The sequence below is a fragment of the Oncorhynchus mykiss genome, chromosome 10 (assembly GCF_057628025.1).
Source record: "Oncorhynchus mykiss isolate SJ-2025 chromosome 10, ASM5762802v1, whole genome shotgun sequence".
Taxonomy (NCBI): domain Eukaryota; kingdom Metazoa; phylum Chordata; class Actinopteri; order Salmoniformes; family Salmonidae; genus Oncorhynchus; species Oncorhynchus mykiss.
The window spans coordinates 68,168,835-68,196,134 of record NC_143031.1 but is presented as its reverse complement, the minus strand read 5'-3'; the positions used below and the strand labels follow the sequence as shown (position 1 = coordinate 68,196,134).

Below are 27,300 nucleotides of genomic sequence, written 5' to 3'. Positions count from 1 at the left end.
CCTAGCAGGGTCTTGTAGATGACATGGAGCCAGTGGGTTTGGCGACGAGTATGAAGCGAGGGCCAGCCAACGAGAGCGTACAGGTCGCAATGGTGGGTAGTATATGGGGCTTTGGTGACAAAACGGATTGCACTGTGATAGACTGCATCCAATTTGTTGAGTAGGGTATTGGAGGCTATTTTGCAAATGACATCGCCAAAGTCGAGGATTGGTAGGCTGGTCAGTTTTACAAGGGTATGTTTGGCAGCATGAGTGAAGGATGCTTTGTTGCGAAATAGGAAGCCAATTCTAGATTTAACTTTGGATTGGAGATGTTTGATATGGGTCTGGAAGGAGAGTTTACAGTCTAACCAGACACCTAAGTATTTGTAGTTGTCCACGTATTCTAAGTCAGAGCCGTCCAGAGTAGTGATGTTGGACAGGCGGGTAGGTGCAGGTAGCGATCGGTTGAAGAGCATGCATTTAGTTTTACTTGTATTTAAGAGCAATTGGAGGCCACGGAAGGAGAGTTGTATGGCATTGAAGCTTGCCTGGAGGGTTGTTAACACAGTGTCCAAAGAAGGGCCGGAAGTATACAGAATGGTGTCGTCTGCGTAGAGGTGGATCAGAGACTCACCAGCAGCAAGAGCGACCTCATTGATGTATACAGAGAAGAGAGTCGGTCCAAGAATTGAACCCTGTGGCACCCCCATAGAGACTGCCAGAGGTCCGGACAACAGACCCTCCGATTTGACACACTGAACTCTATCAGAGAAGTAGTTGGTGAACCAGGCGAGGCAATCATTTGAGAAACCAAGGCTGTTGAGTCTGCCGATGAGGATGTGGTGATTGACAGAGTCGAAAGCCTTGGCCAGATCAATGAATACGGCTGCACAGTAATGTTTCTTATCGATGGCGGTTAAGATATCGTTTAGGACCTTGAGCGTGGCTGAGGTGCACCCATGACCAGCTCTGAAACCAGATTGCATAGCAGAGAAGGTAGGGTGAGATTCGAAATGGTCGGTAATCTGTTTGTTGACGTGGCTTTCGAAGACCTTAGAAAGGCATGGTAGGATAGATATAGGTCTGTAGCAGTTTGGGTCAAGAGTGTCCCCCCCTTTGAAGAGGGGGATGACCGCAGCTGCTTTCCAATCTTTGGGAATCTCAGATGACACGAAAGAGAGGTTGAACAGGCTAGTAATAGGGGTGGCAACAATTTCGGCAGATAATTTTAGAAAGAAAGGGTCCAGATTGTCTAGCCCGGCTGATTTGTAGGGGTCCAGATTTTGCAGCTCTTTCAGAACATCAGCTGAATGGATTTGGGAGAAGGAGAAATGGGGAAGGCTTGGGCGAGTTGCTGTTGGGGGTGCAGTGCTGTTGACAGGGGTAGGAGTAGCCAGGTGGAAAGCATGGCCAGCAGTAGAAAAATGCTTATTGACATTTTCAATTATGGTGGATTTATCAGTGATGACAGTGTTTCGTATCTTCAGTGCAGTGGGCAGCTGGGAGGAGGTGTTCTTATTCTCCATGGACTTTACAGTGTCCCATAACTTTTTTGAGTTAGTGTTGCAAGAAGCAAATTTCTGCTTGAAAAAGCTAGCCTTGGCTTTTCTAACTGCCTGTGTATAATGGTTTCTAGCTTCCCTGAACAGCTGCATATCACGGGGGCTGTTCGATGCTAATGCAGAACGCCATAGGATGTTTTTGTGTTGGTTAAGGGCAGTCAGGTCTGGGGAGAACCAAGGGCTATATCTGTTCCTGGTTCTAAATTTCTTGAATGGGGCATGTTTATTTAAGATGGTTAGGAAGGCATTTTTTAAAAATATCCAGGCATCCTCTACTGACGGGATGAGGTCAATATCCTTCCAGGATACCCCGGCCAGGTCGATTAGAAAGGCCTGCTCGCTGAAGTGTTTCAGGGAGCGTTTTACAGTGATGAGAGGAGGTCGTTTGACCGCTGACCCATTACGGATGCAGGCAATGAGGCAGTGAGTAAAACTAACTTAGGGAGGAAGCTTCTGATGTTAACATGCATGAAACCAAGGCTTTTTCGGTTACAGAAGTCAACAAATGAGAGTGCCTGGGTTGACCTCCACTTCACCCGAGGAACTGAGGAGGAGTAGGATGAGGGTACGGCTAAAGGCTATCAAAACTGGTCGTCTAGTGCGTTGGGGACAGAGAATAAAAGGAGCAGATTTCTGGGCATGGTAGAACAGATTCAGGGCATAATGTGCAGACAGGGGTATGGTGGGGTGCGGTTACAGTGGAGATAAACCCAGGCACTGAGTGATGATAAGAGAGGTTGCATCTCTGGACGCACTTGTTATGTTGAGTGAGGTCACCGCATGTGTGGGAGGTGGGACAAAGGAGATATCTGAGGCATGTTGAGTGGGACTAGGGGCTCCGCAGGAAACTAAAACAATGCTAACTATCCTAAACAACAATATACAAGGCATATTGACATTTGAGAGAGACATAAAGCGAGGCATAAAGCAATCACAGGTGTTGATTGGGAGAGCTAGCTAAGACAACAACGGGGGGGGGGGGGGGGGGGGGGGGTTGGCTATAAGGAGGCTATAGAACATCTCTCTCTCTCTCTGTTCACTGGGATGAAAATGGTCCTCCTGGCATTAGCCAGTAATGTGTATTGATTGGCTTATCAATGCACACTCCCCCTGGAATTCAGCCTATAATACGACACATTACTGGCTAATGCCATGGAGGACCATTTTCATCAGGTACAGTGGAGGTTCTATAGCCTGCCAGAGCGACCTGAGGCATCAGAGGACTGACACACACCAGCCATGGAAGGAGAGGGAGAGAGGCCGTCTGATTTAACAGCCTAATGCCCGTTTCACACTACTGAGCAAAGCAGAGTCAAAACATATTGCAATGGCCTGGTTACACCATAATTGCCGGAGACGTGCTGAAAGGACGGTTTGTCTGTCTGGCCTGACCTGCATGTTCATGTTCCCTGGGTTTGTCTGTCTGGCCTGACCTGCATGTTCATGTTCCCTGGGTTTGTCTGTCTGTCTGGCCTGGCCTGCATGTTAATGTTCCCTGGGCTAATGGTTTCATTATGCTAAGGCTGATTATCCTGCTCTGCCAGGCCAGTGGTCAATCACTGAGCTTTTGAGGAGTTATTTTGGCCTCATTAGTAACTGGGAGAGAGTCTGGTGAGTGATTGAGGCTGGTGACTGTGTCTACTGACTGGTGTGGAAGTCACTTCTCTGACTGGGCAGTGGGTTAGCGCGAGGCTGAGTGGTGTTGTCAGGTCTGCACACACATTCCAAATCTAATGATGATGCGTGTGTGTGTGTCTGTCTGTCCGTCCGTCCATGGGTATCCGCACCTCCTCAGTGCTTGAGTTGCTGCAGGACAAATTAGTCTATTTTCAGACACACACAGAATTGTGCCGTCAGCTGGCTAAGCTTGATGAGGGAAGGTGAGGAGCATTAGACAGGGCTCTCACTTCCTCATTATAAGGGTGATACCTGTACAGTAGGGAATCATTCGGACTGAGGCAGTGGTCATTACTTTGGATTTAAAAAGGTAGTAAAACACAGGACTTGGAGAACCACTGGACAATGATTATGAATGAGACAATCATCCACACTGCAGGGGAACTAGACAGCCCTGTAGGTAGGTGTCAGCATGCTAAATACTGTACTGAGGACTGGGGTGACCTCATTACTTTGGAGTGAAATGACTTTGGCTTCTGGTGTTACTGTGGCAGTACCTGCGATCATGCTGTCAGTGTGGGCCACGCGGTCCAGCACCATGTTGATGAGGGCTGTGTCGGTGCAGGCCTGCAGGTTCCTCACGCTCTTCTTCAGGATAGCCGTGAAGATGCTCCACACCTCCGCCTGGCACGTGGGCTCACACTGGGAACCAGACATAATAATAATAATAATGGATCCGATTTAGAAAGAGATTTGCCAGATGCTCAAAGCGCTTTACAATCCTCCACTGCTAACATGTACCCATAGAAATAGGCCTACAATTACTAGAACGGGGATCCCCATTCAAGTCAATGAGAAAATCTATTTCTCTGTGTATTTCTGTGTGTGTACAACCACAACTCATCCACCATAGATTATATTATACATATTGTTCCATTTCATTTTGTGTATGTAGCACCCACCTTGTCCAGCAGCTCCACCATGCACACAATGCTGTCTTTCTCCTGGATAATGAAGTTCATCTCCAGGTCAAACTGGCCCCCCACCAACTAGAGAGAGAGAAGAGAGAGGAGAGAAGAGAGAGAAGAAAGAGAGAGAAGAGAGGGAGAGATGAGGTTGAGAGAAAAAGAATGAGAGAGAGAGAATGAGAGAGCGAGAGAAAGTGAGAAAGAATGAGAAAGGGAGGGAGAAAGAAAGAGGGAGAGAGAGAGAGAGAGAGAGAGGATTCATCAACCTACGCAATTCAAAAGCACAGAGTCAAAAACAACATCTCCAATGTAATTGGATTAGCTTTTCCCTCACACCTATTTATGTCCTTTTTTTAGGACATAAAACCCCTGGCACAGGTTCCTGGGCCACATCAACTGCATAACCAAATCCCTGGACCAAGCCGGACGGTGTATTTCTAAACAGCTGCTCCTCTGTGGATCAGGCCTGCTGGACAACTAGATTAGAGGAATGCTGTTACCTATCCAATCCAGTTGTCTCAGATGTGTACAAGGATGTGAACAATGGAGCAGGCTGGGCTTCAATACAGAAAGATGCTCCACTCTCTGCCCTATTTCACCTCAATGCGGTCATATTCTGTGTAGACAAGTGAACAAGGGCACAGCGGAGGGTAGTCATTCCTCCCTGAAATGAAACACATCCCGGAGGATAAAACCCTGCCTGGTCCTGAGCAGAGTATGTGAGAGGAATTGAGCGGTGGGAAAGACCGCTCCACATCCTTCCTAACCGCTCCAATAAAAACCTGCTCACAGGAGAAAAAAAAACCTGCTGCTTCAAATTCACTCCATTCATAAAAATCGCTTTTTCTCCCCAATTTCATGATATCCAATTAGTCTTGTGCAGCAACTCCCCTACGGACTCGGGAGAGGCGAAGGTCGATAGCCATGTGTCCTCCGAAACATGACCCTGGCCAAGCCGCAGTGCTTCTTGACACACCCGCACCGATGTGTTGGAGGAAACACCGTCCAGCTGGCGACCAAAGACAGCTTGCTAGAGCACCGCTAGAGCACCGCTAGAGCACCGCTAGAGCACCGCTAGAGCGCGTGAGAGGTGAAGGAAATCCCGGCCTGCCAAAACCTCCCCTACCCAGATGATGCTGGGCCAATTCTGCGCCGCCTCATGGGTCTCAGCCTGGGATTGAACCTGGGTCTGTAGTGACAACTCAAACACTACAATGCAGTGCCTTAGACCGCAGCGCCACTAGGGAGGCCATTAAAATCCCAATTTAACCAACACCCATCTATTTTTGTGACTACCTGGAACTACCGTTTGGTTTTGAAGTATTTAAACCAAACCATTTCATTTGAATGAAAATAATTGAAATAAACAACAAGAAAAGGGTAAGTTAAGTTATATGTTTAAAGATAATGATTAAATAATTTCACCCTGAAACCTAACTATTAATGAGTATAGTTTGTGTAGCATGTATAAGGAATAATTAAAGCATTAAACGTAAGTCCAACATGGCTCAGAAGAGACCTGTGAGTGAGAGAAATGTGTGTGTATGTGTGTGTCTAAGAAAATACCGAGAACAATTAAACTGTGTTTGACCCGACCTGGCTAGAACTCTGAGAAACATATGATAGGACAGGGAGGACTTGTCAAGGTTTCCCTAATCTCGGGGGAATGGAACTGTCGGCTGGGTAGTGATACACAGTGGTGAGAACTATGGAGAAGGATACAACTCACCTACTGTTCATGTGTATGTATGTGTGTAGGATATCTACTGTTCATGTGTATGTATGTGTGTAGGATATCTACTGTTTGTGTGGAAGTATGTGCGCGAGCAAGGTATAAAATGGATGTCTTTGTATAATGGACTTCATTCAGAGTGCTCTCGTGAATAAACATTTTGACTATTGTAAGCTGGGAACTCTGTCTGTTTCATTTAAACCAGAACCTTACAAACTTTGGGTTGCAGACTGAGTAGATTAATTGAAGTTTATGAACATTGATAACGAAATTCTCATAACAGTAAGAAAGACTGTAAATAGCACTCATCATTTCAAAAAGGCTACATGTCGTATTAAACAGCATATAAACGTCATAAATAGGTCAGGAGCCAGACAGGTAGTTTAAGAAAAGAACGAAAATGAATTATTTAGGCTATATTATTTCAAGGCTATAGCCTGCAAATAAATACATTTCAGGGAACATGGACATGCAGTCCAGGCCATACATTAAGCTCTCATTATTTAAACAACATGTTGTATTCAATCATTATAGTCTATACGTTTCACATATATGCTGTGACTTACTGAAAATTAAACCCAAATGAAAAGAAACATGCCTTATTAGGCTCAGTCTACAATGCCTTTCATTCATTTTTAGAAACACGAGTTTGGCCAGTCTGTGGCTTCAGGCTCATGCGTTGGTGCCTGGAGAGCAGGCCAGCTACAGAGAACACACTCTCCACGCTTGCAGAGCCACTGGGGATGCTAAACACCCTCTGGGCCACTCTTGTCAGGCTGGCAGGATGCATAATTGTTGTTGTTACTGCTGCTGCTGCTGCTGCTGCTGCTGCTGCTGTTGTTGTTTTCTGTAGGTAGGCCTTAACGATTTTAGGTAAAATAACCCTAGCAAAACGGAAAGCTCCTTGAAAGAGGTAATATGCCTGGCCTATTGGGCCAAAATCAATAATGGCCTATTGTAAAGATAAGAGAACTGATTTTTAGTTCATAAATACACTTAGCTAGCCATCCACCTCATTCCTTCCTGTTAGTGTAGTAAGTAGCACGTAGTAATAAGTATTTTATTTCATTTTCCATCTTTGTAAGTCACCTTGATTTTTCACCTGTGTGTTTTATCAGATTCTTTATGAAAATATTTAGTGAGCTCCATGACAGTAGCTAAATCAAGAAGCTATAGCAGCACACAAGTAGACTACAGATGCATGCTGGGCCGGGCATACCCTGAGCTCCTGAAGTCAGCTCTACTGGAGCGGGCGAGAAAGCTGACGCTCCAGCTTTTGGGAAACTCGCTCTGCGCCCCAGTCAAATGGGGTACGATCCGCTCCTCCCTCACATACCCTGGCCCTGAGCGGTATACAGGCTGTAGTCGTCTTCTCTAGCCTCGTTCTGACCTCCATACTTCTCAAACACAATGCACCAGCAACACAACAGCAGAAGGGATGGTTGGGTGAGAAGCCTATTTAGAGCCTGACTTTAATCTTGTAAGGTCATGGCAACAACTGGCGCTGGCAGACGTGACATCTTAGTCAGGATCAGCCTACAGCTTTGATAACTTAGAGACATCATACAGAACTGTCATCTAGGATGTGATAAACCTCAGACTCTAGCTAATACTAAGTTCATTTTTTCCCAGTTCCAATTCTATTAGTAGTAGTTGTAGTCTATTGCTTTCAAAAGGTTTAGGCCTATATAACGCGTAATTTTTGTTGTAAATGCAAGATTTGTAACGAGTACATTCAAAGAAAATAAATGTAGATATTTTATAGATAGCTATTCCCTTAGATTGCTCCCTTAGGTGAGTTGTTTTGTCAGTTATGTGTTTCATGTTTGAAACCTGGCTTTTACTTTACCTTTCATGCATATTATTCATTTCATCTAGGTGCTGCCAGTGTGTTGTGTTTCTCAGCTGGTGTTTAAGCACACACACACTATGTGTAAACATGTTGCCTCCAAAAACATGAATGGTATTATTTCCACGCCAGCAGGATGTCAACGAATTTATTATGCTACCTTTAGCAGCGTTATGGAAAAGGTTATCTACGTGTGTGTGTGTGTGAGAGACCTATAGCTAAGGAAGGAATAACGTTCTTTTTGTCTGGAAATATATTGTATAAGCTATAAATGTCATGATTTGTCATTTATTTAATAGTGGCGATGACATTTTTATGATTGAACCCTGCCTAATAGAAAGTGATAAGAAGGAAAATAACAACGCACATGTCAACTAATATTGTAAGATGGGGCGCAAGGTGTTGAATCAACAAGAAGGGCCTGTCACTGGACGGAAAGCAGAGGGATAGCCTCCATTTGCCACGAGACAGGCGGTGAGAAGACAATTTGATTGAGATGAAATTATATCCTCAAGCTGTGTTTGATGGGAACCTGTCCCATTAAAATGAGTCAAGCAGGATTAACAGAAGGGGGGGGGGGGGGGGAAATCAGGGTAGCCCCCTGTCACCATGGACAACCAAGCCAGGAGATAAAAGCAATGATAACAGACCGACAAACACACGCTCACGTCATACGTCCAGGGATCCCACACTAACAAACACACACAAACCAAATACGACATTTAGATACAGCTGCTGATCCAATCCATGACTCCTCAGAGGTAGGACCTAAAGTGTGTGACTGTGGAGTGGTGGCAATGACGGTTAGGTGCCAAAACAAAGCCTTGGTTAAAAAAAATATATATAAAGGCAAGCTATGTAAATGATGTAAATGATTTGTTCATCAGAAAGTGATTGCACCCTTCCCTCCTCCATCCCTCTCTGGCCATTGGGCTCCCGAATGGCGCAGCGGTCAGTGCTAGAGGCGTCACGAATGACCCTGGTTCGATTCCAGGCTGTATCACCACTGGCCGTGATTGAGAGTCCCATAGGGCGGCACACAATTGGCCCAGAGTCATCCGGGTTAGGCTGTCATTGCAAATAAGAATTTCTTCTTAACCGACTTGCCTAGTTAAATAAAGGTTAAATAAAATAAAGTGAAATATAATAAATTAAATAAAAGCAGTGACATTCTTTCCCTCTTCCCTTCATTCCTCCTGTTGCAGTAGCTGATAAATTATACAGTCATTTGCATTTTGGGATTGTGTTAATGGATGTTTTCTACAGCACTCGCCACAGTAACAGGTGATTTACGAGCCTTACACTCTGGGCGAGTCAGACATCCATCAGAGTCAGGTGACAGGGGAGAGAGGATGGGAGAGGGGAGTCACATGAGGGCGAGGCCACAGTGGTGGCATCACTGGCCTAGAGAGAGGTCAGTGTGTGAGTACCAAAGAGCTGTTTTCACTCAGCCTGTGTATGTTGGTGTGTGTGTGTTTTCAAAAACAGGTCAGACAGCCAGAGATAGTAAAATATGTGTTTTAAAAAGATAAGCTATTCATAAACCACATAATAGAAACTGCCTTCTATGGACAAGTACTACGATCACTGACCACAATTCCACTTCCTTACACTGAACACCACAGAAAAAGTCATTTTTGGCACAAATTCAGTTTAATTAAGCAACAAGCCCCGAGGGGGTGTGGTGTATGGCTAATATACCACGGCTAAGGGCTGTTCTTACGCACAACGCAATGTGGAGGGTCTGAATACAGCCCTTAGCCATGGTATATTGGTCACATATCACAAACCTCCATGGTGCCTTATTGCTATTATAAACTGGTTACCTAGAGCAGTAAAAATAAATGTTTTATCATACCCGTGGTATATGGTCTGATATACCACAGCTGTCAGCCAAATCAGCATTCAGGGCTTGAACCACCCAGTCTATAATTAATAGTATAACACACTCGCCTAACTTTGAAGTTACGCAAATGATACCGTGCCCATTTTAGAACAAAAGTTCCCTGCATTTATAAGTATTTCCTAACTACCATTAATATCTCACTGGCCTTCATATTTGCCCTTCCAGATAAAGCCTTATCATCCTCCACTGCGATGGGAGAGAACTATCAGCAAAGAAAAAATCTAAGCTATTTTTTTTTTTGTAATACTGAGCAGGGTTTTAATAGGCTTAATTTATCATGTTTAATCGTCTTCTGGTGCCCGGAGTTTAATTGAGAAATGCCTACCTCATATCTCACTGCTGATATTTGAGATTAGAATTATGGCAGTTTAGAATTCAAATGTGTTATAAATTAATCTATGGGATGTAGCTTTGATTTAGATCAAGTTAGAAGTACTTTGACATTATTTGTTTGGATTGGCAAGAAACGCATGAAAATCAGAGCAAGCAGCCCACAGCAGAACGGTCACTGAAATATTATTTTACAAACTGAGCCTGAAGTAAAAGAAAACCTCAGACTGATGAAAGCACTACAATAGTCTACTGTACTTCCTCCTGTGTACCTTGCAACTCATCGTTGGAGTAGGAGCACCGCTGGCCTAACATGTGGTGAGACACACAAAGAGCTCAGCGAATCTATTACCTCAATCAATGATGTAATCACCCAGAGTCAGACTATTGGCAGCATCCCAAATGGTACCCTATTCCCCATTTGTTCAGAAGTAGTGCACTTTGACTAGGGTGCCATTTAGGACATAAGCTATAACCTGCAGGAGAGGCAGGACCATGGGGGAGCCGCCCACCACTTAGCAGTAAAACTCCACAAATATCACCTCCTTGCCTCCACTATGGAGGTCTGACTGAGCAGCGATGGCAGCATAGAAAGACAAAACAGGAAATAACCCATTGTTGTGGGCACACTGAAAAGAGTCGGAAAATCCAGGCCCTCCAATTTCAGTCCTCCAGCAGCCTAAGAGCTGAATAGTTCATAAAGTATCCTAGTTTCTAGGGTAATAGATTTTAAACATTAAACATTTAATATGAAGTCAAATATTTCTGCTGACTCACGTTTACCTCAAGTACTGTAGCAGTAAAAGGCAGTTTTCTGTCAACTTCACTCAAAACAGCACACACACGGCAGCTTTTCATTGGTCTGTTCCAAAATACACAAACTCGGTCTTGACCCTTAAGTCTTTATTGAAGACTCATCTCTTCAGTGGGTCATATGATTGAGTGTAGTCTGGCCCAGGAGTGTGAAGGTGAACGGAAAGGCACTGGAGCAACGAACCACCCTTGCTGTCTCTGCCTGGCCAGTTCCCCTCTCTCCACTGGGATTCTCTGCCTCTAAACTTATTACGGAGGCTGAGTCATTGGCTTACTGTTGCTCTTCCATGCAGTCCCTAGGAGGGGTGCGTCACTTGAGTGGGTTGAGTCACTGACGTGCTCTTCCTGTGCGGGTTGGCACCCCCCCGGGTTCGTGCCGTGGAGGAGATCTTCATGGGCTATACACGGCATTATCTCAGGGTAGTAAGTTGGTGGTTGAAGATATCCATCTACTGGTGAGGGTGCTGTGCTTTGGCAAAGTGGGTGGGGTTATTTCCTGCCTGGTTGGCCCTGTCGGGAGGGTATCGTCGGACAGGGTCACAGTGTCTCCCGACCCTTCCTGTCTCAGCCTCCAGTATTTATGCTGCAGTAGTTTATGTGTCGGGGGGCTAGGGTCAGTCTGTTATATCTGGAGTATTTATCCTGTCTTATCCGGTGTCCTGGGTTAATTTAAGTATGCTCGCTCTCTCCTTCTCTCGGAGGACCTGAGCCCTAGGACCATGCCTCAGGACTACCTGGCCTGATGATTACTTGCTGTCCCCAGTCCACCTGGTCATACTGCTGCTCCAATTTCAACTGTTCTGCCTGCGGCTATGGAACTTTGACCTGTTCATCGAACGTGCTACCTTGTCCCGGACCTGCTGTTTTGGACTTTCTCTCTCTACCGCACCTGCTGTCTTGTCCCGGACTCTGAATGATCAGCCATGAAAAGTCAACTGACATTTACTCCTGAGGTGCTGACCTGTTGCACCCTTCACAACCACTGTGATTAATTATTATCTAACCCTGCTGGTCATCTATGAACGCTTGAACATCTTGGCCATGTTCTGTTATAATCTCCAACCGGCACAGCCAGAAGAGGACTGGCCACCCCTCAGAGCCTGACTCCTCTCTAGGTTTCTTCCTAGGTTCCGGCCTTTCTAGGGAGTTTTTCATAGCCACCGTGCTCCTACATCTAGTTTGATGTTTTAGGCTGGGTTTCTATACAGATACTGATGTAAAAAGGGCTTTATAATTACATTTGATTGATTGAATATCCACACTAGCATAACACAAAAAAATAAGCAATGGGCATCAAAATGGATATTAACCCCTCAAACTACACAGAAATGGTGAATCATAGGAGTGAGGGATTGTTCTACCCAGGGAGCCTGTGTATGAGGTGCTTTGAAGGTCATTTGGCCAGACGAGACAGGCAGGGAGACACAGCAGCAACAGCATTCCTCTCCCTCCATCCAACTGCTCTCTCGTCATCTCTCCAACTGCTCTCTCGTCATCTCTCCAACTGCTCTCTCGTCATCTCTCCAACTGCTCTCTCGTCATCTCTCCAACTGCTCTCTCGTCATCTCTCCAACTGCTCTCTCGTCATCTCTCCAACTGCTCTCTCGTCATCTCTCCAACTGCTCTCTCGTCATCTCTCCAACTGCTCTCTCGTCATCTCTCCAACTGCTCTCTCGTCATCTCTCCAACTGCTCTCTCGTCATCTCTCCAACTGCTCTCTCGTCATCTCTCCAACTGCTCTCTCGTCATCTCTCCAACTGCTCTCTCGTCATCTCTTCAACTGCTCTCTCGTCATCTCTCCAACTGCTCTCTCGTCATCTCTCCAACTGCTCTCTCGTCATCTCTCCAACTGCTCTCTCGTCATCTCTCCAACTGCTCTCTCGTCATCTCTCCAACTGCTCTCTCGTCATCTCTTCAACTGCTCTCTCGTCATCTCTCGTTCTCTATCCAAGTCTCTCCCTCAAACCATTGTCTTTGTTCCAGGAGTCACCAGATCCCCTTGTGCGTAACCTAGCCTCTTAGCCTGGCTGTTCAGTCCCGAGGCCATTCTAAATTAATCATGGGTGAACACAAGCACAACAGCTGAGCAGAGCACAAACAACCTATCTCCATGGAACTTATGGAATTAGGTGGGGGAATTGTAGGGGTAATGGCAGTAGGAAAACACCAGGGCCAATATTCACAGTAGAAGTGCTGATCTAGGAACAGTTTTGCCTTTCAGATAATGAATAAGACCTGATCATAGACCAACACTTATACTCTGGGAATCTCTGTGAATACAGACCCAGAGGTAGAAATGCCTTACTAGGCTAATTGCAGTGGTCCCCAGTTATTAGAAGTCAACCCTACACCACCAGAATTCCCAGTGAATAGAACAGGCCTAGTTAAGGCTAATGATTAGGGGGACTGTGCCAGTGTGCAACCATCAGGTTTAGATAGAACCAGTGGAGATCACAGAGGGTAGTCAGAGGATAGAACCAGTGGAGATCACAGAGGGTAGTCAGAGGATAGAACCAGTGGAGATCACAGAGTTCCTAGGGGCAGGAGAGGAGTACATGGGGATAAGATCAACAGCAGCCATGGATGAGGTCATGTGATGCAGGGGAAGATCAGAGGCCAGAAACAAATTATGGGCATTTTGTACCACAGGGGAAATGGCTCTCTTCAAATGACCTGTAGTAGACACAGTGATGTGAAGCCAGGCTACACATATACAGCACTACTGTTGCCTGACCTTCTCCGTCTGACTGTGTGTGTGTTTTTAGTTGTGTTTATTATGGATCCCCATTAGTTCTTGCCAAGGCAGCAGCTACACTTCCTGGGGGTCCAGCAACATAAGACATAGTGATTCAAATAAAACATGACTTCACATTACATAACATCTTACCCAACACATTCAGTGTGTTCCCTCAGACCACCACGCCACCACCACGCCAACATCCATGCGCAGGTGTGTGTAGAGCGTGTGTCTTTTCAGGTGTATTGTGTCTGTGTCTGTGTGTGTGTCTCTCTTCAGTCTGCGCTATTCCATAAGGTGCATTTTTATCAGTTTTTAAAATTTGATTCTACTGCTTGCCTCAGTTACCTGATGTGGAATAGAGTTTCATATAGTTATGGCTCTGTTGTACTGTGCACCTCCCATAGTCTGTTCTGGACTTGGGGACTGTGAAGAGACCTCTGGTGACATGTCTTGTGGGGTATGCATGGGTGTCCAAGCTGGGTGCTAGTTGTTTAAATCAGACAGCTAGGTACATTCAGCTCGTCAACACGTCTTACAAAAACAAGTAGTGAAGAAGTCAATCTCTCCACTTTGATCCATGAGAGATTTACAATATTATCTCTCCGTTTACATTTAAGGGCCGGCCGTCCTGCCCTGAGCCAATTGTAATTTTCCCGAGGTCCCTCCTTGTGGCACCTGACCACACGACTAAACAGTAGTCCAGGTGCGACAAAACCTGTAGGACCTGCTTTGTTGACAGCACTGTTAAAAAGGCAGAGCAACTCTTTATGGACTGAACTCTCCCCATCTTAGCTACTGTTGTATCAACATGTTTTGATCATGACAGGTTACAATCCAGGGTTCCTCAAAGCAGTTTAGTCACCTTACCTTGCTCAATTTCCACATTTGTTACAATATTTAGTTGAAGTTTAGGGTTTAGTGAATGATTTGTCCCAAATACAATGGTATGGTGTTTTTGGAATATTTAGGACTAACTTATTCCTTGCCACGCATTGTGTCTGTGTGTGTGTCTGTGTGTGTGTGTGTGTGTTTCCATTATAAATGTTTCTCTTCCTCTCCTAATGAAATCATAAGTCATTCTATGGGTGGAATCCTTTGAATTAAAAGTCATTTGCCTGAATGAGGCACTGAGACAAAGGAATCAAAGCAGAGACAGAGGACACATGGTGTTAGCTGCTGTGGGTCGTAGAGGAACCGGCCTAAAGGGAGGACAGGACGTCTGACAGTGGCTGTTTCCCAGAAGGCACCATGGCAACCTATTTCCATAGGACTTAAGACAGCTGTCATGATGTCTGACTTCATTGAAATGAAATGATTATTTGTCACATGCTTCGTAGACAACAGGTGTAGACTAACAGTGAAATGATTAAGGGCCCTTCCCAACAATGCAGAGAGCAGAATTGGTCTGGAGCCCGAAAGACTGCAGCTATTCAGTGCAGCACCATCTCGTTCATTAAATTGCCATACACTTAGGAACAACTTCCTAATTCTGACTTGCGACCCCTTTTGCCCTCAGAACAGCCTCAATTCGATGGGGCATGGACTCCACAGGGTGTCGATTATAATGCTTCCCACAGTTGTGTCAAGCTGTCTGGATGTCTTTTTGGTGGTGGACCATTCTTGATACACACGGGAAAATGTTGAGCATGAAAAACCCAGCAGTGTTGCAGTTCTTGACACACACTACCATACCCCATTCAAAGGCACATATTTTGTCTTGCCCATTCACCCTCTGAACGGCACACATACACAATCCATGTCTCAATTGTCTCAAGGCTTAAAAATCCTTCTTTAACCTGTCTCCTCCCCTTCATCTACACTGACTGAAGTGGATTTAACAAGTGACATCAATAAGGGATCATAGAGTTTACCTGCATTCCCCTGGTCAGTCTGTCATGGAAAGAGCAGGTGTTCCTAATGTTTTGTGCACTCAATTTAGGATGCATACATTCACACTAAGCAGCCGTTGGAACGTGGTTTACTATTCAAGCTCAGCTGTAACAGAAATATGTAAATGTTTGGCTGAAGGGGTTTAAAGGGCATGTTTCCCCCTCTGTTCTGTCTCTACTGTGAACTCCAACGCAACACATTAGTCACAGCTGGTTTTGGAAACATTGTAGTTGGACTCAGAAATCCTGGCACTATCTCAAACTAGGTGAAGGATTACATGTGTCAGGAGCAATTCTTGCGTGACAGGCCCTAGCGTTTCAAAATGACCACAGACTTTCTTGCAGGATTCAATCCAAAATCATGCCTAGACCACCCTAAAAAATGGTTGTTTTTTACAGACATCCAGAATTGTGTTAATCTGTTCTTGCGGGTAAGTGGTGAAAATGTCAGTCATCTTCAAATATGTCATGTCCATGTTCCTGCTATGGGTCATAAACACATCCCACAGTAATCACTAGTCGGCTGAAGCAAGGAGGAAACGCTCGCTGCCTTTGTAACTCATTTACATTTCCATCAGCTCTATTAATTGGATCGCTTTAACGAGGTCTCTGACCGTCGCTAGCTGCTGTCGAGCTATTCTACCACTGAGGGGTGTGACTTAGCTCACACATCAGTCTCTGACAGGCAATTAAAAGTCGTAGCTCGCTCCCTACAAGCCCACCTCCAAATCAAACATTCACCGCAGTGATGTCGGACATGGCGTCGCGAACAACGAACGCCACCGTCACATAATCCACTGTTGTGATGAGCGAGCCCTCACTTCTCCGCCCAGCGAGGACGCCTTGACATCAGCTGCTGAAACTGTTCAAACTAACAGATACAAAACCACCATCACCTAAAGAATCCCATGGGGGGAGACAACTGCTTAGAGGAAATTAGCTTGTGATGAAGACACGAACCGATGATACGGCTTCATCGAGAGATATAGAGAGACAGGGGATGAGGAGAGAGAGAGAGACAGGGGATGAGGAGAGAGAGAGAGACAGGGGATGAGGAGAGAGAGAGAGACAGGGGATGAGGAGAGAGAGAGAGAGAGAGACAGGGGATGAGGAGAGAGAGAGAGAGAGAGACAGGGGATGAGGAGAGAGAGAGAGAGAGAGAGACAGGGGATGAGGAGAGAGAGAGAGAGAGAGAGACAGGGGATGAGGAGAGAGAGAGAGAGAGAGAGACAGGGGATGAGGAGAGAGAGAGGGGATGAGGAGAGAGAGAGGGATGAGGAGAGAGAGAGGGATGAGGAGAGAGAGAGGGATGAGGAGAGAGAGAGGGGATGAGGAGAGAGAGAGGGGATGAGGAGAGAGAGAGGGGATGAGGAGAGAGAGAGGGGATGAGGAGAGAGAGAGAGAGACAGGGGATGAGGAGAGAGAGAGAGAGAGACAGGGGATGAGGAGAGAGAGAGAGACAGGGGATGAGGAGAGAGAGAGGGGATGAGGAGAGAGACAGGGGATGAGGAGAGAGACAGGGGATGAGGAGAGAGACAGGGGATGAGGAGAGAGACAGGGGATGAGGAGAGAGAGAGAGAGACGGGATGAGGAGAGAGAGAGAGAGACGGGATGAGGAGAGAGAGAGACAGGGGATGAGGAGAGAAAGAGAGACAGGGGATGAGGAGAGAAAGAGAGACAGGGGATGAGGAGAGAAAGAGAGACAGGGGATGAGGAGAGAGAGAGAGAGACAGGGGATGAGGAGAGAGAGAGAGAGACAGGGGATGAGGAGAGAAAGGGAGACGGGATGAGGAGAGAAAGAGAGACAGGGGATGAGGAGAGAAAGAGAGACAGGGGATGAGGAGAGAGAGAGAGACAGGGGATGAGGAGAGAGAGAGAGAGACAGGGGATGAGGAGAGAGAGAGAGAGAGAGAGACAGGGGATGAGGAGAGAGAGAGAGACAGGGGATGAGGAGAGAGACAGGGGATGAGGAGAGAGACAGGGGATGAGGAGAGAGACAGGGGATGAGGAGAGAGAGAGAGACAGAGACAGGGGATGAGGAGAGAGAGACAGGGGATGAGGAGAGAAAAAGAGACAGGGGATGAGGAGAGAAAGAGAGACAGGGGATGAGGAGAGAAAGAGAGACAGGGGATGAGGAGAGAGACAGGGGATGAGGAGAGAAAGAGAGACAGGGGATGAGGAGAGAGAGAAAGACAGGGGATGAGGAGAGAGAGAGAGACATGGGATGAGGAGAGAGAGAGAGACAGGGGATGAGGAGAGAGAGAGAGAGACATTGGATGAGGAGAGAGAGAGAGAGACATTGGATGAGGAGACAGGGGATGAGGAGACAGGGAGACCGGATGAGGAGAGAAAGAGAGACAGGATGAGGAGAGAAAGAGAGACAGGGGATGAGGAGAGAAAGAGAGACAGGGGATGAGGAGAGAGAGAGAGACAGGGGATGAGGAGAGAGAGAGAGACAGGGGATGAGGAGAGAGAGAGAGACAGGGGATGAGGAGAGAGAGAGAGACAGGGGATGAGGAGAGAGAGAGAAAGACAGGGGATGAGGAGAGAGAGAGAGACATGGGATGAGGAGAGAGAGAGAGACAGGGGATGAGGAGAGAGAGAGACATTGGATGAGGAGACAGGGGATGAGGAGACAGGGAGACCGGATGAGGAGAGAAAGAGAGACAGGATGAGGAGAGAGAGAGAGACAGGGGATGAGGAGAGAGAGAGAGACAGGGGATGAGGAGAGAGAGAGAGACAGGGGATGAGGAGAGAGAGAGAGACAGGGGATGAGGAGAGAGAGAGAGACAGGGGATGAGGAGAGAGAGAGAGACAGGGGATGAGGAGAGAGAGAGAGACAGGGGATGAGGAGAGAGAGAGAGACAGGGGATGAGGAGAGAGAGAGAGACAGGGGATGAGGAGAGAGAGAGAGACAGGGGATGAGGAGAGAGAGAGACAGGGGATGAGGAGAGAGAGAGAGGGGGGATGAGGAGAGAGAGAGAGGGGGGATGAGGAGAGAGAGAGAGGGGGGATGAGGAGAGAAAGAGAGACAGGGGATGAGGAGAGAGAGAGAGACAGGGGATGAGGAGAGAGAGAGAGAGAGACAGGGGATGAGGAGAGAGAGAGAGAGAGACAGGGGATGAGGAGAGAGAGAGAGACAGGGGATGAGGAGAGAGAGAGAGAGACAGGGGATGAGGAGAGAGAGAGAGAGACAGGGGATGAGGAGAGAGAGAGAGACAGGGGATGAGGAGAGAGAGAGACAGGGGATGAGGAGAGAGAGAGAGACAGGGGATGAGGAGAGAGAGAGAGACAGGGGATGAGGAGAGAGAGAGAGACAGGGGATGAGGAGAGAAAGAGAGACAGGGGATGAGGAGAGAGAGAAAGACAGGGGATGAGGAGAGAGAGAGAGACATGGGATGAGGAGAGAGAGAGAGAGGGGATGAGGAGAGAGAGAGACAGGGGATGAGGAGAGAGACAGGGGATGAGGAGAGAAAGGGAGACGGGATGAGGAGAGAAAGAGAGACGGGATGAGGAGAGAAAGAGAGACAGGGGATGAGGAGAGAAAGAGAGACAGGGGATGAGGAGAGAGAGAGAGAGAGAGAGACATGGGATGAGGAGAGAGAGAGAGAGAGATACATGGGATGAGGAGAGAGAGAGAGAGAGATACATGGGATGAGGAGAGAGAGAGAGAGAGAGACAGACATGGGATGAGGAGAGAGAGAGAGAGAGAGACATGGGATGAGGAGAGAGAGAGAGAGACATGGGATGAGGAGAGAGAGAGAGAGAGACATGGGATGAGGAGAGAGAGAGAGAGACATGGGATGAGGAGAGAGAGAGAGAGAGACATGGGATGAGGAGAGAGAGAGAGAGAGAGAGACATGGGATGAGGAGAGAGAGAGAGACAGGGGATGAGGAGAGAGAGAGAGACAGGGGATGAGGAGAGAGAGAGAGACAGGGGATGAGGAGAGAGAGAGAGACAGGGGATGAGGAGAGAGAGAGAGACAGGGGATGAGGAGAGAGAGAGAGACAGGGGATGAGGAGAGAGAGAGAGACAGGGGATGAGGAGAGAGAGAGAGACAGGGGATGAGGAGAGAGAGAGAGACAGGGGATGAGGAGAGAGAGAGAGACAGGGGATGAGGAGAGAGAGAGAGACAGGGGATGAGGAGAGAGAGAGACAGGGGATGAGGAGAGAGAGAGACAGGGGGTGAGGAGAGAGAGAGAAGATGAGGAGAGAAAAAGAGGGAGACAGGGAGAGTAGTGAGTTAAGGCATAGAGGATATAAACTAGCCTGGAGGTCCTGCAGCCTTGTTTTCTACTGAGAGCCCCACACTGTCAGATTGATCAGGGTGATAGCTCAGCTTAACTGTCTACACAGCCAATACACACACACACAATTCATTTTCACATTAGTTTCATGACTCCCTCCAACTCCCTGAGAATGCCCTCCTCTCCAATGCAGCATAATGGCTTCCATGATCTCCCCAACCAACTATTAACAAGACGATGGCATCATAAGAGCGAGCCCTGCAGCTATGGACTGCTGTATTGAGAGAGGGAGGAGAGGAGGTGATGTGATAAATCATGCAGTAGCTGAGAGAAGCACAAGAGATGATGAAGATGATGCCAGTGTAAAAAGGCCAAGTCAAATATTTCAGCAAGGACCACAGGGGTAAACCACTGTTCCTTTTCATTGTAAACGAGACTGAAAAAGACCAGACCTCTTCTATTCACAAAAATAACAGAAACTAGCCCCTTACGTTTTCTCCTATCTTAAAACGTACTGCTAGAACACTGTTTTGAGGTTTTGACAACCCCTCTGCGTCAACGAGACTCGAGATATCATCCTCTTTTCAAACAGAGGAAGATATTAGGAAAGAAATGGCAATTCCTCAGCTTGAGGTAGACTATGATGTGACAGTCCTACAGCTAATTATGACCTGATATAGGCCAATGTGAGGGTTTGAGCTGCAGAGTCACTGGTAGTAGTGATCTGATGTTCAGAGGCACATCCTCCCCCGACACCACGCTCGGAGAAAGAGGAAGACAAACAGATGGGATTGAGCAGGGAGGGAGAGAGAGAAAGGCGGGTGGGGGGGGGGGGCAGGTGGGCTTCCTTAAAGTTGTGAGTAAGAACAATTCTAAATTTGCTCACACAGGACCAGAGTTGACATTGCAGATTAGAGGATGGGGATTGGAGAACCACACATATTTGGGGGGAGGGGGGAACAGACATGAGAGTGCTTGAAGTTTACAACGTACACCATTGCACTTCCAATACTGCCTCGTTACAGAGACATGCACAGCATCAAATGTATTCTGTTAGTAATATCCTTTATCAAACACATCCAGCATCTTTATGTGTTCAACAATCTCCTTTAAGCTCAGGACAAATATCTTTTCAGTGAGTTCTCTTATTGCACAAATAGTGATTAATGACCAACTTGCAGAAATTACACTTTTACACGGTTGGAGAGAGAAAAAGAAAGAAAACGGTCTTTAATCAAAAACGCATTATTAAATCAATGATTTCTAAATAAAAAGGAGCGATGATCGGACATAGTTGACCCCATTCTAACTCATTAACATTTAGTTCCACAACCGCGCCTTTTTCATGCTATTAGTGACACACACACACAAATGAAATGAGCAGCGGGGACCATAGCTCATCTAATATGATCTCGTCCAGCAGTTGTGGATTAAAACGATGGCTTCCAGACGTTTTGTTCACTGTGGGGTGTTGCGTCATTAGATTAGGAGTGTGTGTACGTGTGAGTACTTGTGTGTACATTTGTGTGTGTGCCTACATCCCTCTGCAATTACGCTTAATGAATGCTTCCCCATTATGGTCCTCTCCATTAGAGAGCACACAGGGCTGGCATTCCATCAGAACAATTAACACCTACAGGCTCATTACATCATAGTATATTCATATCACCGTCTACTCAATCACACTGTTCTCCAGGGCTAAATGTACAGCGAAGTAACTACTTGCTTAAAAACACTCACTTCATCTATCTAGGCCACTAGGACTGGTACACACTCCGCTAGGCATCCAAGAGTCAACATATCATGTTGGTTGTCGTGGTAATAGAAAACAGAGTAAGACAACAGGGAGCAAAACATTTCTAGACTGTAGGCTTCGACAAATACGTCTGTGACTGGTTGTACATGGCATTATCCTCCATGCTGCGGTGTTATCGTCACCATAACAGCCAGCACCTCATGCCGTCTTAGCTGTGAAACAGACCTCACGTTGATGTTCCACTTCAGTTCCTTTTAGTTGATCTGTTCCAGGCACAGAGGGCTGCTTTCAGACTGTACTGTTCTGTGTAGGTTTGTTGATGTTACAGCCAGGTCGCATGAGGACTGGGGAGGTCCACAGGGAGGGAGGGAGTTCTTGAGCCTGTTCAGGAGCACCAGCTGCCTGCCTGCCAACACATTAATAAACTCACTACTGCACAGCACGGCTGCGGCTAGAAAACACTTTAGCCTGCCCCCCACCCCCACCCCCTCCAGGAGCAGAAGAAAAACTACCAGGAGTTGTAATCACACAGAGGAGGTGGGGTCGGCCGGCCGGCTGCACAGAGCCTTATCCAGTCCACTGTAATGTATGATCAGCTCTACACTGACTGTAGTGCTATAAATCAACAGGCACCATATATAGCAATAACCCTGGTCTCAGGACTGTACAAAATATAGTTTGGTACGTTTAGATTTCTCTCACACTGTAAAGCAGATAACCACACATCCTGGAAGTCTTTCTATTGGGTTAGCCTTTGAGGTAAAAACAGTGCATTTCCTTCTCTTATCAGATTTGTAAACTTCACCATGTGATTTATAGCTTGCAGTCTAGCCTGGTCCCATTTGTGCTGTCTTGCAAGGTGGCAAGACAGACAGGACAAACAGACCAGGGACCAGGCTATAGGCCTAAAACAAGGTAGCAGCTCAAACAGTTCCATTTCAAAAACAACCTCCAACAACCTCAACCTCAAAAACAACCTCCAATCTCTTCTCTTTCATCTGACTAAACGGATGCCAGTTCCTTTGATAGCAGAGAGCACAGAGATATTTGACCATAATCTCGCCCTTCCTCTTTTATCGCTGGCGATTTCTCTGCTGCAGTTGTGGATGGAAGATGGAAATTCCACAGCTTAACTGCCGTTACTCTGTCAAGATTAAAATGGCTAGGCATTAAGGCAGGCTCTTCTCTCTCATTACTCAGTCTAGGTATCATTATCAGTGGGAATGCAGCCCTGTTTTACAGAGCCGTTTATCACCCTGTAGCCACACATTAAACCTGACTGATTCAGCTACGGCCCAGGAGGCTGGAGTGGCTGTGGGGCCCCTGGAGGCTGGAGTGGCTGTGGGGCCCCTGGAGGCTGGAGTGGCTGTGGGGCCCCTGGAGGCTGGAGTGGCTGTGGGGCCCCTGGAGGCTGGAGTGGCTGTGGGGCCCCTGGAGGCTGGAGTGGCTGTGGGGCCCCTGGAGGCTGGAGTGGCTGTGGGGCCCCTGGAGGCTGGAGTGGCTGTGGGGCCCCTGGAGGCTGGAGTGGCTGTGGGGCCCCTGGAGGCTGGAGTAGCTGTGGGGCCCCTGGAGGCTGGAGTAGCTGTGGGGCCCCTGGAGGCTGGAGTGGCTGTGGGGCCCTGGAGGCTGGAGTGGCTGTTGGGCCCTGGAGGCTGGAGTGGCTGTTGGGCCCTGGAGGCTGGAGTGGCTGTGGGCCCAGGTATTTTTCCTGAACATGTGACTTGACCAGGAAAAACAATGGGTGCTAGCTATAACTACACTCTAAATATCAACTCTGGTCAGATCTTGGTCAAGTCATGTTGGTCAGGAGACTTTCCTGGGTTTATAAAGCTACTCAGTCGCAGACCGAACATTGGTGCTTCTGCTGTCTAGACCATTGGTGCTATCTATAGTAGTGATCTGACATGGTGTTGGTTCAGCAGCTGAATGGGCCGTCCCGCCCGTGAGGAAAGGGTGAGGGGCGGTCAGGAAATGACCCTCATTAGACAGTCTTACGAGTCCCTTTTTGCTTTTCCAGGAAACCTCCAAATCTGCTCTCTGATATGAGAGGCTGGCTGATCTTTCTGAGAAGACATTACATTTTACATCAACAAAGCACGGTCATTCTAAGTAAAATATACTTCATAAATAGGTGCTATCTACTGTCAAAACAGTCTTCCAGGAAACGTATTTTCTAATGGACTCTTTCTGGGAACGAGAATACATGTACAGATAAAAACTTGGAAAGTATTTGAAAAAGACTCAAATACACTGACTCAAATATGCATTTAACCCAGGTATCTGAAATAAGTATTTGAAATAAGTATTTGAAAAAGACAAATACAACTTGGTAGACATAATAACCATTTAAAGTACTAATTTTGGGCTGTGTATTTGAAAATACTCAAATACCAGATACTGAAATACACATGTATTTGAACCCAGCTCTGATTTTAATTAAACTATAGTGAAAAGTTGCATGACAATAGACCACCTACAAACATGGGAGAGAAGTCGGCCCTTTAAAAGCAGAAGACCAGATCAACAGGTGATGAAGAAAGAATAGGCACAGTGTGTGTTTACATGCACACTAATAATTAGATATTAAACTGATTATGACAGAAGGTTGAATATACCAATAGTCATGTAAACACCTTATTCTGCTCATCTTAAAAATCGGCTTCAGGTCATAATCGAAGTAAGCATTAGCCAATTAAAACACCTGGTTTTGTGAGCAAATCAGTCTGATTTTTAGGAGATGTAAATGTCTTAAATCAGAGTTAGAGCGGCAGATTTTATCAGCGGGTGTGCTAGCACGATCAGCACCAGCGTTCCTTCTATCGCACGAGTTAGAAGAGTTGAGTGCATGAGTTCGGAAAAACTTCAAAAGTATGCATCTTAGAAATAGTTTTCAAATACAAACATTATGTCCAAACTTAGAATTAAATAAGCTTCACAAAAATAACATGGTCACTGCCGATTTTCTGCATGTATCAAAAGTCCCATCGGGTAGCCCGAGTTCAGATGTGTCCATGTAAAAACAGGATTATTAGGGAGATCGTTCTTCTTGCAAAGCACGTAAAACACTTCAATCTAACTATTATATTAACCTGACCATTCACAATAATCATAATATATTCTGCATGTAACCATACTAAATGATTGGTATTTATTAGGGATCCCAATTAGCTGATGCCAAGACAGCAACTACTCTTCCTGCAGTCCAAACACATTAAGATTACACATAAAACAGTACACCATATAACATAATTACACCACTACATATCTACAATACAGAATGTGGTTCAAGTATGCACCGAGGCTTATTGGTTTTGCATACTACCTTAACTACCTACATATGGGCTGATGTGCAGGAGAGCAGGAGGCTTGGTGTTATTCTGAAACAACATGGGTGGCTATAAATAGCATTATGGATGGAGCCTGGGTGAGGCAATATACATCACGGAGGAGCTGCTGTCTGCATCCAGCTAGGTTGTTTTTGCATAGGAGATATGAACATAATGAGGACACACACACACAGAGAGAGAGAGAGACTACCCAGCTGCTAATTAGCAGACTTAATTACTACAGATCCCCCACAGCCACTGCATGACCTCTTCACCTTCAAAAACAGTTGTTGACCATCCTAGCGCATTGTTGTATTTGTACTTTAGAGGTCGTGTACGCACATCCAGTGACTTGCACATCCAGGGTACAAAGAGTAAAGTTACGATGTCGAAGACCTTTGGGTCTAAACGTTGCACAATAATATTGTAAGCGTTCAACAATGTGCGGGTAGGCCTCGATCTTTCTTTAACAAATCCATTACTCACGTGGATTTTATGTTTATTGGACAATGCACATTGATCAAGATTTGCTGTAAATGTGCCAGATTGTACCAGCCAAATAGTTGTCATCTGTAGTCCCTTCTTTGTTTGTTTAGAAAAGGCCCAGGGACTTGATTATGTCAGCAGGACATCCATCCATGGAGCAGCAGACCAGTGGTGTAGCTGGTGAACGTAGTGGCATACAGGGGATACAGTGTCTCATTCAGGGCTTGTCCACAGCCATGGAGCAGCAGACCAGTGGTGTAGCTGGTGAACGTAGTGGCATACAGGGGATACAGTGTCTCATTCAGGGCTTGTCCACAGCCACACTTCAAAACCACTTCAGTTTGTACAATGGCTGTGCACTGGCCTTTTTCTCTACCTCTCTGTCACTCTTCCTCTCTCACCGTCTTTATCGCTCGCTCTCTCATCCTACGCCGCTCTCCCCCCCCCACCCCCACCCCCTCTCTCTCTCTCTCAGTGGCAGATATTTCAGAATAACCATTCCCATGTAGACACTCTGACAAGACTGCATTGATTCAATTGCTGAGGGTGATGGTGGGTCTGGTCACCCGTAATTGAACCTTAAACTTTACACCCGGAACGTGCGTCTGCCTTTGAGAACAAGCATTAGGGAAGTCCTGACAAAGGTGGTGGGGGGGAGAGAGAAAGAGAGAGAAAGAGAGAGAGGGAGAGAGAGAGAAAGAGAGAAAAAAAGAGAAAAAGAGAAAGAGAAAAAGAGAAAGAGAGGGATAGGTACAGCCTAGTAGAGCAGGGAGATGGTCACTGAGCCAGGCACAGTGCAGCATCTCTTCTGCCATATGAGCATGTGAGTCTGTGCATAGTGATCTGGCAGACTCACATAGGAGGACTGTCGTCCACAGCCTCAAACCAGCCAGCAGACAGACTTCAAATAGATGTATTTAGAGAACAGACAACCAGACAGTCAATATACTGTCATCATCACTGATCATTGTAACGTACTTCAAAGTCTTCTTGAAGTGAAAAAAGGATCTAGCCTCGTACTTTCACACTGTTCTCATACCACACTTCCTAGTTGCATAATATGAGCTCGTCATTAAATCAGTAGACAAATATTCCAAAAAACTGGCCAACAGCCAAGTTTGTGATGAAGCACGTTAATGATTTACCATTGAAGAAGGTCAGAGCTGTGGTGAATGCTTGGGAAACATTCCTCGTTTACTAGGCTATTTTCACTTCCTTTTAACAGATGCTTCCATTTCAAACTTCAATTTACACCAAACCTTACTAACATCATGTCAATGTGGGGCTAATTATTGGTTGGTCACTTCATATCAGACAGACACTAATCTCTAGCACTGTGGTCAAATTGTGGTGAATTATTGGTTACAATATGGCCAAATGCTAATATTTGACACCAGTGTCAGAGAACTGTGGTCCTCCATTGGGAATCAGGAAGCACGTTGCTGCCTCGGCATGTTCTCATCCTGAGACGCCTCTACTCAATCACTACACCTTCCTGCGATTCTTACTACGTGATAAATGCCATCGGCGAGGCTTCCTCTGTCTGTTCCCAGAGCTGTGTCGACAGGAGATCTGGCCCTACACTCCACCCACAGCCATCTTGTTGTTGTTTTGGCCCAGAAATTGAGCCAAAAGACAATACCTGCTAATTACTCTGTGACGGAGTAGAGGCAAGTTAGCAAGCAAGTCTCACTCGGAGTCTGAAAGGTCGAGGTCTAGTGTCCTCTCTGCTATGAATAATCCCACAGTGACTCCATGTTAGGCCTCCTGATCAAACCAGAGCATATGGAGTGAGCACAGCCTGGTGAGAAAGCGGTCAGTTGGACATAAAATTATAACAGCTGATGACTCTACCTCTAAGGGGCCAGAGCATTCCCTGATCGCACTGTGTGTGTGTGTGTGTGTGTGTGTGTGTGTGTGTGTGTGTGTGTGTGTGTGTGTGTGTTGCGGCCATCTGTAGTGTAGCAGAGTAGCAGGGCCTCCTCACATAGCTCGGTCTGTATAGAAAAACAGACAGCTGGGTATTGTAGATCTCCTGGATCACATGGACTTCCTCACATGCCTGAGCCAGTGAACATCAATACTGAGGCCAGGCT

General features: G+C 46.4%; 1 protein-coding gene across 7 annotated transcripts in view; it reads right to left on the bottom strand.

Moving 5' to 3' along the window:
• Window positions 1-27,300, bottom strand: part of LOC110533189 (lipopolysaccharide-responsive and beige-like anchor protein) — a 356,513-nt gene that overhangs the window by 306,797 nt on the left and 22,416 nt on the right. For all 7 annotated transcript variants that reach the window (XM_090187615.1, XM_090187618.1, XM_090187619.1 and 4 more), the window contains exons 2-3: window positions 4,124-4,210; window positions 3,719-3,863 (exon numbers count right to left, since the gene is read on the bottom strand). In XM_090187615.1, the coding sequence (XP_090043741.1) occupies window positions 3,719-3,863; window positions 4,124-4,210 (232 nt within the window). The remainder of the gene's footprint in view (window positions 1-3,718; window positions 3,864-4,123; window positions 4,211-27,300) is intronic.